Source organism: Sinocyclocheilus anshuiensis, unplaced genomic scaffold (assembly GCF_001515605.1).
Source record: "Sinocyclocheilus anshuiensis isolate Anshui unplaced genomic scaffold, SAMN03320099.WGS_v1.1 scaffold103, whole genome shotgun sequence".
In the NCBI taxonomy this organism is placed as follows: Eukaryota; Metazoa; Chordata; class Actinopteri; order Cypriniformes; family Cyprinidae; genus Sinocyclocheilus; species Sinocyclocheilus anshuiensis.
This window is the reverse complement of record NW_015548201.1, coordinates 854092-868082: the sequence shown is the minus strand read 5'-3', so window position 1 is coordinate 868082 and position 13991 is coordinate 854092. Positions and strand designations below refer to the sequence as shown.

General features: G+C 36.3%; 1 protein-coding gene across 1 annotated transcript in view; it reads left to right on the top strand.

Moving 5' to 3' along the window:
- LOC107653334 (netrin receptor UNC5A-like) overlaps positions 1 to 13991 on the top strand; it is a 239493-nt gene that overhangs the window by 154352 nt on the left and 71150 nt on the right. The window contains exons 3-5 of the mRNA XM_016440025.1: positions 5360 to 5503; positions 10388 to 10491; positions 11512 to 11692. Of these exons, the coding sequence (XP_016295511.1) occupies positions 5360 to 5503; positions 10388 to 10491; positions 11512 to 11692 (429 nt within the window). The remainder of the gene's footprint in view (positions 1 to 5359; positions 5504 to 10387; positions 10492 to 11511; positions 11693 to 13991) is intronic.

Sequence of the window (13991 nt, the reverse complement as noted above, 5' to 3'; positions counted from 1 at the left end):
AGTGTTTTTAATACTACAGTTTGCATCTATTTGATATACACTTAATATTTGTAATCTTATCTAAATTTATTATAAAAGCTGAGGGTTGTTATTTCCTGAAAAGTTATATTTTAGCTGGTGTCAATGATCTTATGTTGCATTTGGTCAGACTCAGCCCATTGCTTTACTGAAGTATATTATATTTTCCTTTTACATCTGCAGACTGAGGAAGATCCTGAAACACACCAGCAAACCCTAAAACAGACAACAGTTTACAGATGTTTTTCAGCGGCACCCTTTTGGGTGAAACTTTTTTCATACTTTTATTACTTGTGGAAAAACTTGAAACAATTTTAAATAAGTATAAAGAATGGCATTGGTTTTGTACATTTAATTTTTATTTAACGTTATTAATAAAAATGTTGTTCAATTAGCATGTTTTTGTGTTTTGCTTTGGTACCGAAATTGGTACCGAGAGCCGTGGATTTTCACTGGTATTGGTACCAAATACTGAAATTTTGGTACCGTGACAACACTAGTGCAGACACAAGAAACAGATGTTTGCCGCTGCAATAATATGTAGAGCAGTCACTGCAAAGTCACGCTGGGACTGAGATCAAGTTATGGTGTAGCGTGTCGGAACGGGATGTTATCATATCCCTTGATTCTCCTGTAAATGCTCCGTCGAATCCGACCAGGACCCTGCTAGTTCCCTGAAGGAAACATCTCATCCATGGTTTTTCCTGTGAGACTCTGGGCTTTCTACAAATATCACAGTTGAACAGATAGTTTAAAACTGAAATGTGACCCTGGACCACAAAACCAGTCTTAAGTCGCTGGGGTATATTTTTATCAATAGCCAATAAAACATTGTATGGGTCAAAATGATAGATTTTTCTTTTATGCCAAAAATCATTAGGATATCATTATAAGATCATGTTCCATGAAGATATTTTGTAAATTTCCTACTGTAAATATATCAAAACCTAATTTTTGATTAGTAATATGCATTGCTAAGGACTTCATTTGGACAACTTTAAAGGTGATTTTCTCAATATTTAGATTTTTTTGCACCCTCAGATTCCAGATTTTCAAATAGTTGTATCTCGGCCAAATATTGTCCTATCCTAACAAAACATACATCAATGGAAAGCTTACTTATTCAGCTTTTAGATGATATATAAACCTTAAACGTTATGACTGGTTTTGTGGTTCAGGGTCACAAATGATGAAAATAATGTCATGATTTACTCACCCTCATGTCGTTTCAAACCTGTATGACTTTTTCTTCTTCTGAAACATAAAAAAAGATATTTTGAGAAATGTCTTCTGTGTTTTTGTCTAGAAACTGTTTGTCTGTTTATCTTTTCCACAGAAGGAGGAAAGTCAAACAGCTTTGGAACAACATGAGGGTGAATAAATTATGACAGAATTTTTGTTTTTGGGTGAACTGCAAGAATTATTATTATTATTATTACTATTTTATTTTTTAATCTATTATAAAATATTATAATTGTATAATATTATATAAGAAATCAATTTTAGTTTACATTGTTGTTGTTTAGCATTTTAATTTAGAGTTAGATTGTTTTAAAAATATTTTATTAATTACTTTTTAGGCATGGAAGTTTTTTGAGGGGCCCTGGCTTTAAAGGTTTGGCTTACCCAAAACTAAGACTTCATGAGTAAAATACTAATGTTTGCATTTTTGCAGCATCTCTCAGAGTGTTGCATTTTTAAAACACTGAATCAAGTTTAAAATGAACAAGAACAAACAAAATCTGTTTTTTTTTTTCTCTCATTCTCACTATTCCTTATGATGCATGCATTGAATTCTGGGAAATGCCTGGGAACTGGATGACCTTGTGGTCTGTTATGAAAAATGCACTCGGTTCAGCTCACCCCAGAATGGAAAGCAGCAGCATTATTATTCTTTTTCAGAATTTTATGTCTGTATTTAATAATTTGTTAGATGTCAACGTAGAAAAATGGGACAGGTTATGAATTTTTAACAATTAATTTTGAAGGTGTGCCACATATATTGAGTATGCAGACGCACAACATGACACAAGCATAAAGCAATAACTCAGAATTACGATTCAATCTCCACAGGGCCTTTTTTTCTTTGAGGGTCTAATAAATGTGTCTTCATTTTGGAATAATTTCCTCCATCTGTGGGAGTTTAACAGTATTGGAAGCAGGTTTGGGTGCTAAGAGTCAATTATTCTTTAACTGTGTGACCTCTCAGACCCCAAAGGGAGGGTTGCCACAGCGACCTCGCTCAAGGGCTCAGGGGTAAACGTTTTAATGGTGTTCCTAGACAAAGACTTCATACTCTGTTAATTACTAATTATACAAATCTGCATTACAGTATTATCCTGGCCTATCATGCAGCTAAATCTGTCATGCAGGAAAAGTGAATTTTCATGCCTGAGTAGCGGTGCAAGCCATTTGGCATATTCACACAAGTGAATGAAACTGAATGTGGTGGCCTCAGCGGTTCGTCGTGAAGCGCAGAAGGAGTATGAGGTCAGAAATCCGGGTAATTGGTGCTAAAAGAAACACAAAGCAATTAATAAAACAATCAGTGTTTAAGATTCAGGACTATGCCTGTTCCCCTTAATTGTATTTTGCGTTTTATTGCGAAAGATAATTACATTCTCTAAAAAAAATCACCCCTTTTAGTGGTCTAATATCATAACTATTTCCGCTCGTATTGAATTGGTTACGCAATTTGAATTAAATGCAATGCAAGCAGGGCAATTAATTGAGAGTGTGTTATTTTCAATGCACTTATTTTTGTCTGGATTATAGAGATTTGTGCATTGAATCTCATATTTTTGACCCGTTGCAAAAGTGTTTCGAGCCATCAGCAAGGATTAAAGTCCAGACGTTGTGTCAGAGGAGAGCAAGATTGTCTGAGAGGTCTATTTTGATGTTGACGCCCTGAGTAACACTGGAGGGCAGTTTAAATCTAACGGTAATTGCATGTGCTCCTAATGTCTGCCAAGATAGTGAGACAGAAGCTCTCTATGCTGCCCTATTTCTTTCCTCCTAGAGACTCTCTTGCCAAGCGGTGATGGATGTGATGTACACTGATTTGTGACAGACAAGTTGGAGCAAGAACTCAAATGACCAGCAGGATTTGAGATGATGCATTTCTATCATATTGCTGGAGCATCTGACCACACCGCAGCTAATTGGAGAATGCGGTTATTGGATTTGTTTTGTGCATATTATGAACCACTGACCTAAAATGCTTGACTGCTCATGCAGTGCAGTACGAGTTTCGGTCTACCTAGACACCATATTTGGGCACCATAGGGGAGTTCAGATGTTCGGTATAAGTCTCTGCACACTCCTATGATGTGCAAAAATGTGTTTTGGCATTGATGCCAACAAAAAATAAATTTGAACATTGAAATGATGTCCAAAAACCAATTTGAACATTTGAATGCAGATATGATGTACTAAAAATCCCCCCCCCCCCCCCCAAATAAAATCTATTATAATGTTGGAATGATGCCCAAGAATCTATTCAAACATTTAATTTTACCCAAACGTTGATTTGAACAGTTTTTAAATGTGCCTATGGTGCACAAACATATTGTGAGATAGCAAATAACATGTAAAAAAAAATGTTGAATGTCCAAATATGGACAAAAATAGATTTACACATTTGATCTCAACTATTATACACAGAAATCAGTTTGAAAATTCAATAAATTGCTTAGAACATTTATATGATGCCCAAAAAGCACTTTCAGTGTACAGAACATATCTAAAATTATTTCAATGCCTACTTATACAAAAAAAAAAAATCTAAATGTGAGTTCAAATGCAACTATGATGCACAGAAAACATTTTGATATGGGTAGAAATCTGTTTGAGCATTTGAATGTACACAAGATGCACTAAAATGTTTAAACATTTGAATGGTACCCAAAAATATTTTTTAATGTTCATTTCATGCACAAAAATCCATAAAAAAAATTTGAATGGTGGCTCAATGCAGCTGTATGAGGTGCAGAAAAAGAAATGCCTAGAAATCAGTTTGAGCGTTTGAATACAATTATGATGCACAAGTATTGTTTAATGATACCCGAAATACTTTGAGTTCAGCTCATGAAAAATGGGGGCAAAAACAAAAGTGTTGCGTTTATAATTTTGTTCAGTGTACATGCATACATACAAGCATAGTTTCAACCCACACAAGAGAAAGAGAGAGGAAGGGATGAATAAGGTTGGGTGGAGAGATAATTAAGGTTGGAGTGAGAGAGATTATGGGAGAAATTAGGAGGAAGGCGGTTGTTGAGGGGGATGTGGACATCTTCAAGGTCACGCTTTCGTGTTGAGATGAGCGATAGTCATGGAGAAAAATATCAGAGAGGCTCAGGGGTTGAGGAGATGGTCCAGAGATAATGAAAAGAAAAATGATCTTTGTCTAACCCCCTCCCTTCATCTTCAAAGAGAGCTTTATTTTGCATTACACAGTTTGTGTTGTTGGTGTTGGTTAACTCTGATGATGTTCCTTTGTAATTGTCAGCTGAAAATGAATCATTTTGTTGGATGACTTCACACCAGTTGCATAGACATTATTCACCCCACTGCAGTTGACAAATTATCACTTCATCCCTCTTTTTTTCTTGTCCTCTTTTAATTTTAATTTTCAGAAAAGACCTCTGAGCTGTAATGGGATAATCCCAGCCACTCTTGGAAATGCACATGTTGAGTAACCAGGAAAAATATCTCCCACTGGAAGCTCACATAAATATTAATATCTGTTTATTTATTAATTCATCCCAGAAAGCGTATTAGAGTTTAGGATTTTCTATTTCGAGGTGGTTTTGCATGTCATACACTTCCTGCATTTAGTCAACAATGATTGTGACAGTGCTCAATCATCTGTCAGTATTCCATGAATTAGCCAAGCAACAAAAATGTTTATTTGCAAAAAAAATTAAAATAAATTAAAAATTTGTGTCTGTGGAATTAAAAATTAAAATTTAATTTTAATTTTAAAAAATAAATGTCCCCTTATCTCAAATGGTCGGCAGCTCTTCACCAGATGTGGTGAACCTACAAAAAAACTGTGGAAACAGTGGACAGTTTGCCACATCCGTGAAAAGTTTGACAGCTGTGAAAAATGTAGCATTGTTGCCAAAGTTTTGATGCACCACTGTCAGTAAAGAGCTGCTAATTTCCACCAACCAATTTGCCACATATTAGCCGCAACAAGTTTGACACAAATAAACAGTTTTACAGGGGACTGGCGCCCGTCAGCTGAAGGACTGTTTCTGAATGCCTCTCTCTGTCTGTCAATGGCGATATGTTTGGAGCGCTGAGCTGAACATGTTTGCTGTGTCTGGTTTGGTCCCAGGGCTGCCGGTGATGCAGGTGAAGATTGACATCTCCAGACAGCAGGTGGAGAAGATCTTCGGTCTGGAGGATTACTGGTGTCAGTGTGTGGCCTGGAGCACTACAGGAACCCAGAAGAGCCAAAAGGCATATGTGCGCATCGCCTGTGAGTTCAGCTCTGCTATCTTATAACACAAACGTTTTGAGGAATGCCATCTTATAATCTGTGATAAATGTCTAGCACAGTGTGTTCTCACCTGGTGGGGTGCTTCCCCAAAATGGGTCACAGGCCTGTGTTGATCTGAATTGGAGGGGAAAAAATTATTGAACAAAAGCTAAATGCAAATAATAAAGTGCAACTAACAATGCAGCATAATAATGCATAGATAGGCTACACTTCTAAAATAAATAAATAAATAATATTTATTTTATAAAGAGAGAGACACTGTAGGTTGTTTTTAAATGTTTTTGAAAGAAGTCACTTATGCTCACCAAGGCTGCATTTAAAAAAATACTGTAAAACAGTAATATTTTGAAATAACATTACCATTTAAAATAAGTTTTCTGTTTAAATATATTGTAAAATGTAATTAATTTCTGTGATGGCAAAGCTGAATTTTCAGCAGCTGTTTCTCCAGTCTTCAGTGTCACATTATCAGCTAAAATGAAATTATCAACTAAAATGGAAGAAAACACTTCTAGTATCTTGTCTTGTTAGTGCTGACATCAAGTGACTACATTAAATATAGGTTCATGTGGATAAACAAGGTTTTAAATGACCACGTGTTTTGTGCAATCAGTTATTGACTTAATATATAATATTAATAATTAATTTTATTATAATTATTTTAATGATATTTATTTGCCTACTTTTGTGCATTAAAAAAATGTTCATACCGTGTAAGGTCATCATTTCAGCCCTAATGTAAAATCTCGGTCTCAAAGCAAACCCAATTGAGAACCACAGGTTAAAGCAAATGAGTTCATTTCCATCATTCCACTAGAAAATACAGAGCCTGAATTGGCAACTAACATTAATAGCTGGTCTCTATGGGTGCTGTGAGTGAAAAACATAGCAGCTACATGAACAGGTGTTTCTTGCCATAGATGTTAATGTCGTATATTTGAATACTTTAATTTTCATTTCAAATACTGTGTAAGCAGTGTGTTTTGGTAAAAAGCATGTCTAACCAAATTAATTTGTCCCTAATGTATTTAAAGTGCTCTACATCACAGTAGCATTTGCTCTTTTTTATCACTCCACAGTAGAGTGTTTTGATAGTGCATTACTTTCTATTAAAAGTTATTTTGAAATTCCATTTAGCCAATCAATCTAACCACTTATGTTCTGTTTTTCCCCAAGGCTGATTGATTCAGTTGGTTTTATATGACTTATTTAATGTTTGATTGGGAAGTTTGATCAGGAAGAGCCTGTGGCAAGGAAATCTGCTAATCTGCAATGTAACACTTTGTAATTGCCTCAAGAGGCCTGGTGGTTTTGATATCTCTGTGTGATTAAACACCAAGAAACCGCACTGCCTCACTCAGAACAAACGTCAGCGCAAAACAGAAGAGAAGACATATTTAAAGTAGCGTCTAAGGAAAGATACAATACAGTCATGTGTGTATATATATATATTACGTAATCAGATTCCAAAAATTAAGTGTTTGTAATTAGATTAAATTACATTTTAAAATACTTGTAATCAGACTACAGTTTTTTTTATTGATTACATGATTACATATTATTCACACAATAGCAATAAATTATTCATAATTTATTGATTCTCCCAAATACATCTTTTTCATCTTTTATATGTTCCTTTTTAAAATAGCCTACTGCTTATATACACTCAGAAATTCTTCCAGTTTTGTGGACATTCACACAAAGACCAGTCACTAGTCAGGTGGCTACACAGCATTTGACCACTGGATTTACAAAAATAATTTCAAGTGTTTCAACATTGCATCAACTTCTGATGAACACATTAATGTTTATTTGAATTATCACTCCGTAGGTTATTTAACCGTCTATTACAATGTCTTTGGAAGGCCTTTGTCTTTCAAACACATTCAAATGTACAAATTCACATTATTTCTTATTTACATGTAATGCAGGCATTCCCAGACTTTTTTGTCATCTGAACTTCTTTCACCTAATGTATTTACTCAAGTACCCCTGAGATTTTAAAATAAATATTTAATAATTAAGTAACACATTTGCATGTTCACGGTTCTCTGACATTGGTTAATGGTCACATGGCATGCAGGTAAACAAATAAAATAATTCATTTTTTTAGGAAGGGTTTTATTTAGATTTATGTTACTTTAAAATTATTTATTTTAATTTTACATTACATTGCATTTTTAAATGTTTTCATTTTAATTAATCAAAAAGTAGTCTGATTATATTACCTGAAATGTGTAATGTATATATATATATATATATATATATATATATACATGGGCGTCAGAACCATTGAATGAGGGTGGGACAGGACCCACCCACTTTTGAAGACCAATGATAATGGACCCACCCACTTTTACCGTCTCTAATTCAGCGAATATGTGTACTTGTCTTGTACTACAGTCAAATCCATTCCACATGACGAATGCCCTAATAAATTAAACTCCATTTAGCTACAGCCTTGAATTCCACGCTGCTGCCTCCTCAAATCCATTCAGAGTCCATATAAATTAAACTCCAGTCCGTGTTTTCACTAACGTAACTCGTGCCCGCTGCACTCCTGCGACACGGCAAAGTAAACAAAGCATCTTAGCGTATCTGCTGCTCAGATACACCTAACCCCACCCGATACTTTACTTCAACTTTTCAGTTATTTCCCCCCTGCCACACAGCAAAGTAAACAAAGCATCAGCATCTGCTGCTCAGATACACCTAAGCCTACCTGATACTTTATTTCAACTTTTCGATTATTTCCTTGATTTTTTTTTTTTTATTGAAAACAAAAGCCTTTCCGATGTGATATGTGTCATGGTGTTGCTGTGCCAGAGAACAGGCAGGACGACGAGGATGAAGGATACAAGAACACTTTAATCAATTCACAATAGGGTAGGCGCGCACGCACAGGAGCCGACACTGGAGTGAGCTCTGGGGCTGGAGCCGACACTGGAGTGAGCTCTGGGGCTGGAGCCGACACTGGAGTGAGCTCTGGGGCTGGAGCCGACACTGGAGCGAGCTCTGGGGCTGGAGCCGACACTGGAGCGAGCTCTGGGGCTGGAGCCGACACTGGAGCGAGCTCTGGGGCTGGAGCCGACACTGGAGCGAGCTCTGGGGCTGGAGCCGACACTGGAGCGAGCTCTGGGGCTGGAGCCGACACTGGGCAAGAATGATTACAGTGTCCAGGGGCTCTGGAAAGATACTATAAGAGTGGCTCAAACGGTTTGTGTGCTACATAACTCCGTCTGTTCCTGGACACAAAGTGCCATACAACTTCTGAGCACTTTCAATATAGCGCATGAGTCATATGGACTCAATGGCCATCTAATCCTTTGTGCCTCTCCTATTCCCATTAAATCCTATTTAATTAAATTGAATGTCAAAGGCCCCTCTTCACCTCTTAATGTTTGCCGAGGCCTGATTGGTGAAGACAGGCATGACATCTGTTTTGAGGAAACGAAATGACTGGCAGTGCCATCGTTATTGAAAGAGATTTTATTCCCCAGCATCTGAACCGAAGACAAGCCCCTTGTCTCAATGGACACCTTCTTCCAAAAGCTTTTTTGTGTCATAACAGCTATAAACATTTATGCAAATATTGTTTTGAAATTGTGCCATTGAAAACCCTCCATCAAGTGTAATGCAATTTTGATGAGCAAATACAATTCGACTCGCATCAACGTTTGTCCCAGGGGTTTTAGGTAGAGTGGGTGGTCGTGTGGATACCACAGCCATGGTGTGGTATCGAGTAGTGGAGGAAGATAATGCGACTCCTTTTTGTTGATGCTTTGCCTGGGGGCTGCAGACAACCATTCTCTGAAGCAACCAAGCAGGGTCTAATAAGCACTTGGGTCTGTGATATGGATCCTTCTAAGAGAGAACGTACACGGTGCAAACAAAGCCCTGAGTTATATATGGAGGAGCTCTGAACCCAAAAAAACATATTGCTTAATGTGACACAGATAACATTAGATTAAATGGCTTGGCAGTTTACCTTCCTGGTGACACATGTACACGTTCTGATCCACTTTATGACTACAGGAGAATTTTAGTCAATAGCCTGGCTTGAGAGGCCATAGAAAAGAAAAAAAAAACTTACAATCCTTTTAAAATCTCAATTGTTTCCCCTAGACTTTTGCTTAATGCCCTCTTCACACTGACAGTAATTTTAAAACTAAAGGTGGCAAAGTCAAAATCTGTCTATAAAAAATCTATACACACACACAAAGGCCTGAATTTAAGACTTATGTATTTGAATTGAAAATAAAATGAATGTCCATTTGGATTACACAGTTTTAACATAAACTACTAATCATGATGCAAATTTGTCAGTAATAAATAAATGAAACAAAAGATTTCTGTAAAAGTATTCATTAAATGTGTTCTAATGCAGACGAGGCGTTCCCCATAGCGACCCCTAGAGGACGCAGTTCGAAGTTCCCATGAAAGGGAACCAGGTTCATGTATTTATCATCTATTTTGTTTCAATCTCATATAGTTTTAACTAACTGAATATTGCTCATTCAACAGCTAGTCATATTTAACCATGTTCGTACTTTATAATTGAATAAATAGTCAGAACATGTCAGAAAACATGCTCACCATGCCACTCCTCTGAGAATACTAACCAAATTAATGTTACACTGATTATGACAAATAGTTAATATTAAATATACTGTGCACTACAAGGTCTGTGCTTTTTTTTTTTTTTTTGCAAATAGCATGGCATACCCAACCATTACCTCATCTTTATTTTATTATGCACATGGGGAAGCCTATATGTTTTAGTTATGGTTGTGCTTATAAGTTTGAACATATATGTTCCAAATACACCTAGTAGCTAATAAATAAAATGATTTTGCTGTACAGATCTGAGGAAGAACTTTGAGGAGGAACCACTGGGTAAGGAAGTGGCACTGGATCAGGAAGTCCTTCTGCGCTGTCATCCTCCTGAAGGTGTTCCTCCTGCAGAGGTGAGAGCAACAATTAAACATGTTAACACCCAGCAGCTCTGCTAATTATCCCCCTCATTAATGCACTCGCACAAATATACCATCGAGCCAGAGATTTGACGTCTTTCACCATATTCCGTCTGTTCTATGAGCTGGACTTGGATGAGGAACTACGCAGTGTGATTTGGCAGCTCTGGGAGTCCCATCAATAATACATGTATTTTTGCACTGGTGCAGGACTTGACCAGCCTGCGACCAGCTGTTGCTGCTCAAAATGGCCATCCAAACTTCCAAACTTAACAGCAGCGACGTATCGGTGCTTTATTTTCATATTAAATATTCAACTCCATTTTCACTACCAAAGTGACTGATAAGTTTGACTTAATTCATTGTCTTTTTTTCCTGACTTTTTTCAGTCAGTTTTAAAAGAACATTCCTGGTTTCATACAATTTCAGCATTTGTGGCGTAATTATAATTACTGTAGGAAATAATTTTGACTAATTAATCAGTTCATTATTATTATTATTATTATTATTATTATATTAATCATATTATAAATCATAGTTACAATTAAAGCTAATTCTTACAATGAATTTTAAGATTAAAAGCAGAAAAGTGGAACTATATGATTATATATAGATATATTTTATGTGATGATGAACATTATACCACAATACATAAAAATGAAATCAAAAATATTTATTCTTTTATTACCAAAGTATTATCATTGTCCCAATTCCTACTTTTAGTTCTATTTCTGATTTCAAGGTGCTAAAGAAATGCTCTGATTTCCTAAATAAATAGATAGATTAATTAAATAATAATAAAAATAATATATCATAAAAAAAAAATAAAAGAAAGATAGAAAAATGCTAATCCACTTTCCTACTGCTCCATGCTGCCATGCAGTGCTTCTTCAGCCCAGGCAGGGTCTTTGGGAGCTGCCCAGAATGGCCGCTGGATACAGTGTGATACAGAGCTTTCCATCAGTTTGAGTCAGACTGAAGCTGTGAAATGTTTTCTCTTGTGTATATCTCTAGGTGGAGTGGCAGAGAAACGAGGAGCTGATCGACCCCAAGACTGACCCCAATTTCTTCATCACCGTGGACCATAATCTCATCATCAAACAAGCCCGCCTGGCCGACACAGGCAACTACACCTGCGTGGCCAAGAACATTGTGGCTCGACGAAAGAGCTCCTCGGCTACTGTGATTGTCTATGGTGTGTTTCTTCTCATACTTTGTTCCATTCTTAAATCACAGATAAATGGACTTCACCTTTCAACAGTCTGACAAAAGTTTGGGATGGTTTTGACCCAGAGTCAGGGGTAATTTACTGAGAGAGGTAGGCTAGCTTTGATGGACAACTCTATTTTGATCAGACTTTGAGAACAAAATATACTGACTGCTTTGCTTTGTGAAAATTGTCAGTGTTTTACTACAACAGCACTAGCTGTAGTCTCCGTCCAGTTACTTTTGAACATTATCTATTTTTATTTTTATTATTTTTTAAATAATTTAAGGGTTCCCATAAACCTTAAAAATATAAGGACAAGTGATATTTTCAGGCCTGAAAAAACATGGAAATTAAGTTAATATAATATGAATTTAATATATTTTATATTTAATGACCTTTATATTTATTTATATAAATTTTTTTTAGGGGAGAAAGTATTAATTATAAGTGTGATCGCCTAAAAATGTATTATTATTATTATTATTATTATTATTATTATTATTATTTATTTATTTTTAACCGCAACATTTAAGTTGTTTTGCAAGTTCCACATAATTTCTGTTTTGTGAATAATTTTCTTGAAATTTGAACCTTTTAAAATTATTTAAAAAAATTCTTCAGTCATGATTAACTAGAAAGGTCAGAAAGTGTGGAAACTCCTATCTTTTGAATAATTTTTATTAAAAATAAATGCTGCTTTCTTGAATATTTTATTTTGTAATGTAAATATAAATGCATTTGCATTATAAAACATATATTTACATGCACTTTGCGGATTTTGCTTAAGTGTCCAAATAAAATTGAGGCCATTATATTTCTTGTAGCCATCTTAAAACTGAACATTACAGCATGGGCAGCTTTAGCGTAGCTCCTCTAAAACTGTTCATGCTGTGAATGATTGCAGCAACATTACAACATATCAATTTGGGAGCAGAGCAGCCAGGCAGTGTCTCAGAAATCTCAGCAGAGGTGACAAACACTCACACTGTAGTTGAGCTTGTTGAATTAATGGCAGAAAATGGCCAATGAATGGGGTTTATAAGCTAGCTGACCTTTATTAAAATGCACAGCGGCAGAGCATCGCTAACCTCGGAGGGGTCCCAGGACAAGCGCTGTTCTAAAGGTAGCATGCATTACAACCCTGTACACGCTCTCTACTGATCCGGGCCGAGTCAGTCACACACAACATAGAATACAGTACTGGGACAGATCTACTGAGAATACTTCTAAACCACAGACAGACATGTTAACAATGGAGAATCTGAACTTGTTGGGCATTTTTTGTCAGAGACAATGTATCCAGGGCCGCATTAATCATTGGGCTAGGCGGGGCTGAAGCCCGGGGCCCGGACAAGAAGGGGGCCCGTGATTGGCTGTGGAGTAGATTGACTGGTCATGGTAGCGCCGATTGCCAAAGCCCCGCCCCTCACATATTAGCGCTATTATTTAGTGGAGCTTTTCCATACATTCCATGCATTACCTTTAGAGATTAAAATGTAACGTTTGAATTTGGTTTACCAATCAAATGCATTTATTCTATATTTTTACTTTTGAACGACCAGTGCACCACGTATCAATCAGGTGATCGCTGCAATGTCCGCATTCACCTCTCTTCACTTCGTTCTGGCGTGATCTGGAAATGGTCATGCAAAGAACAATCTTCGATAAGTAAAAATGCAAACTCTTCTAAAATGAAAGTGAGAGAGGGGCTATTCTAAAAAAAAAAAAATGAGGAGAGAGGGGAAAACATGAGTTAGAGAGTCAGTAAAATAGCTATCAGGTTATTTTACTAAAGCTGATGATGGAGTGGAAGTTGTGAAACAGTGGACCGGGCACATGGAGCAGATAAAATCACAGCGTTATCGTCCCCACAGATTTTAGGTTAGTTTGATTAACAAGTTAACAACTTGATGGATGTATATTGCTTTTTGTGTTTGAACAAAGTATTCGCCTATGGGCTGAGAGATAAACCGGTAGAAATATAGCCTATCAATCGTACAGTCATTTGTGTCTTAAATGAACGTTAATAGTTAAATATAAAGCAAGTGTAGTAGTAGGCTATATGAAATCCTAATATGATGAGATTTTAAAGGGATAGTTCACCCAAAAATGAAAAACTGTCACCATTTACTCAGCCTCAAGTTGTTCTAAACCTGTATGAATTTATTTGTTCTCCTCAACATAAAAGATATTTTGAAGAATGTTCGTAAAAGTTTCTGGTCCCATTGACTCCAGTAGTGTATTTTGTTTTTCATACTATGGAAGTCATGGGGGCCCAGCACTG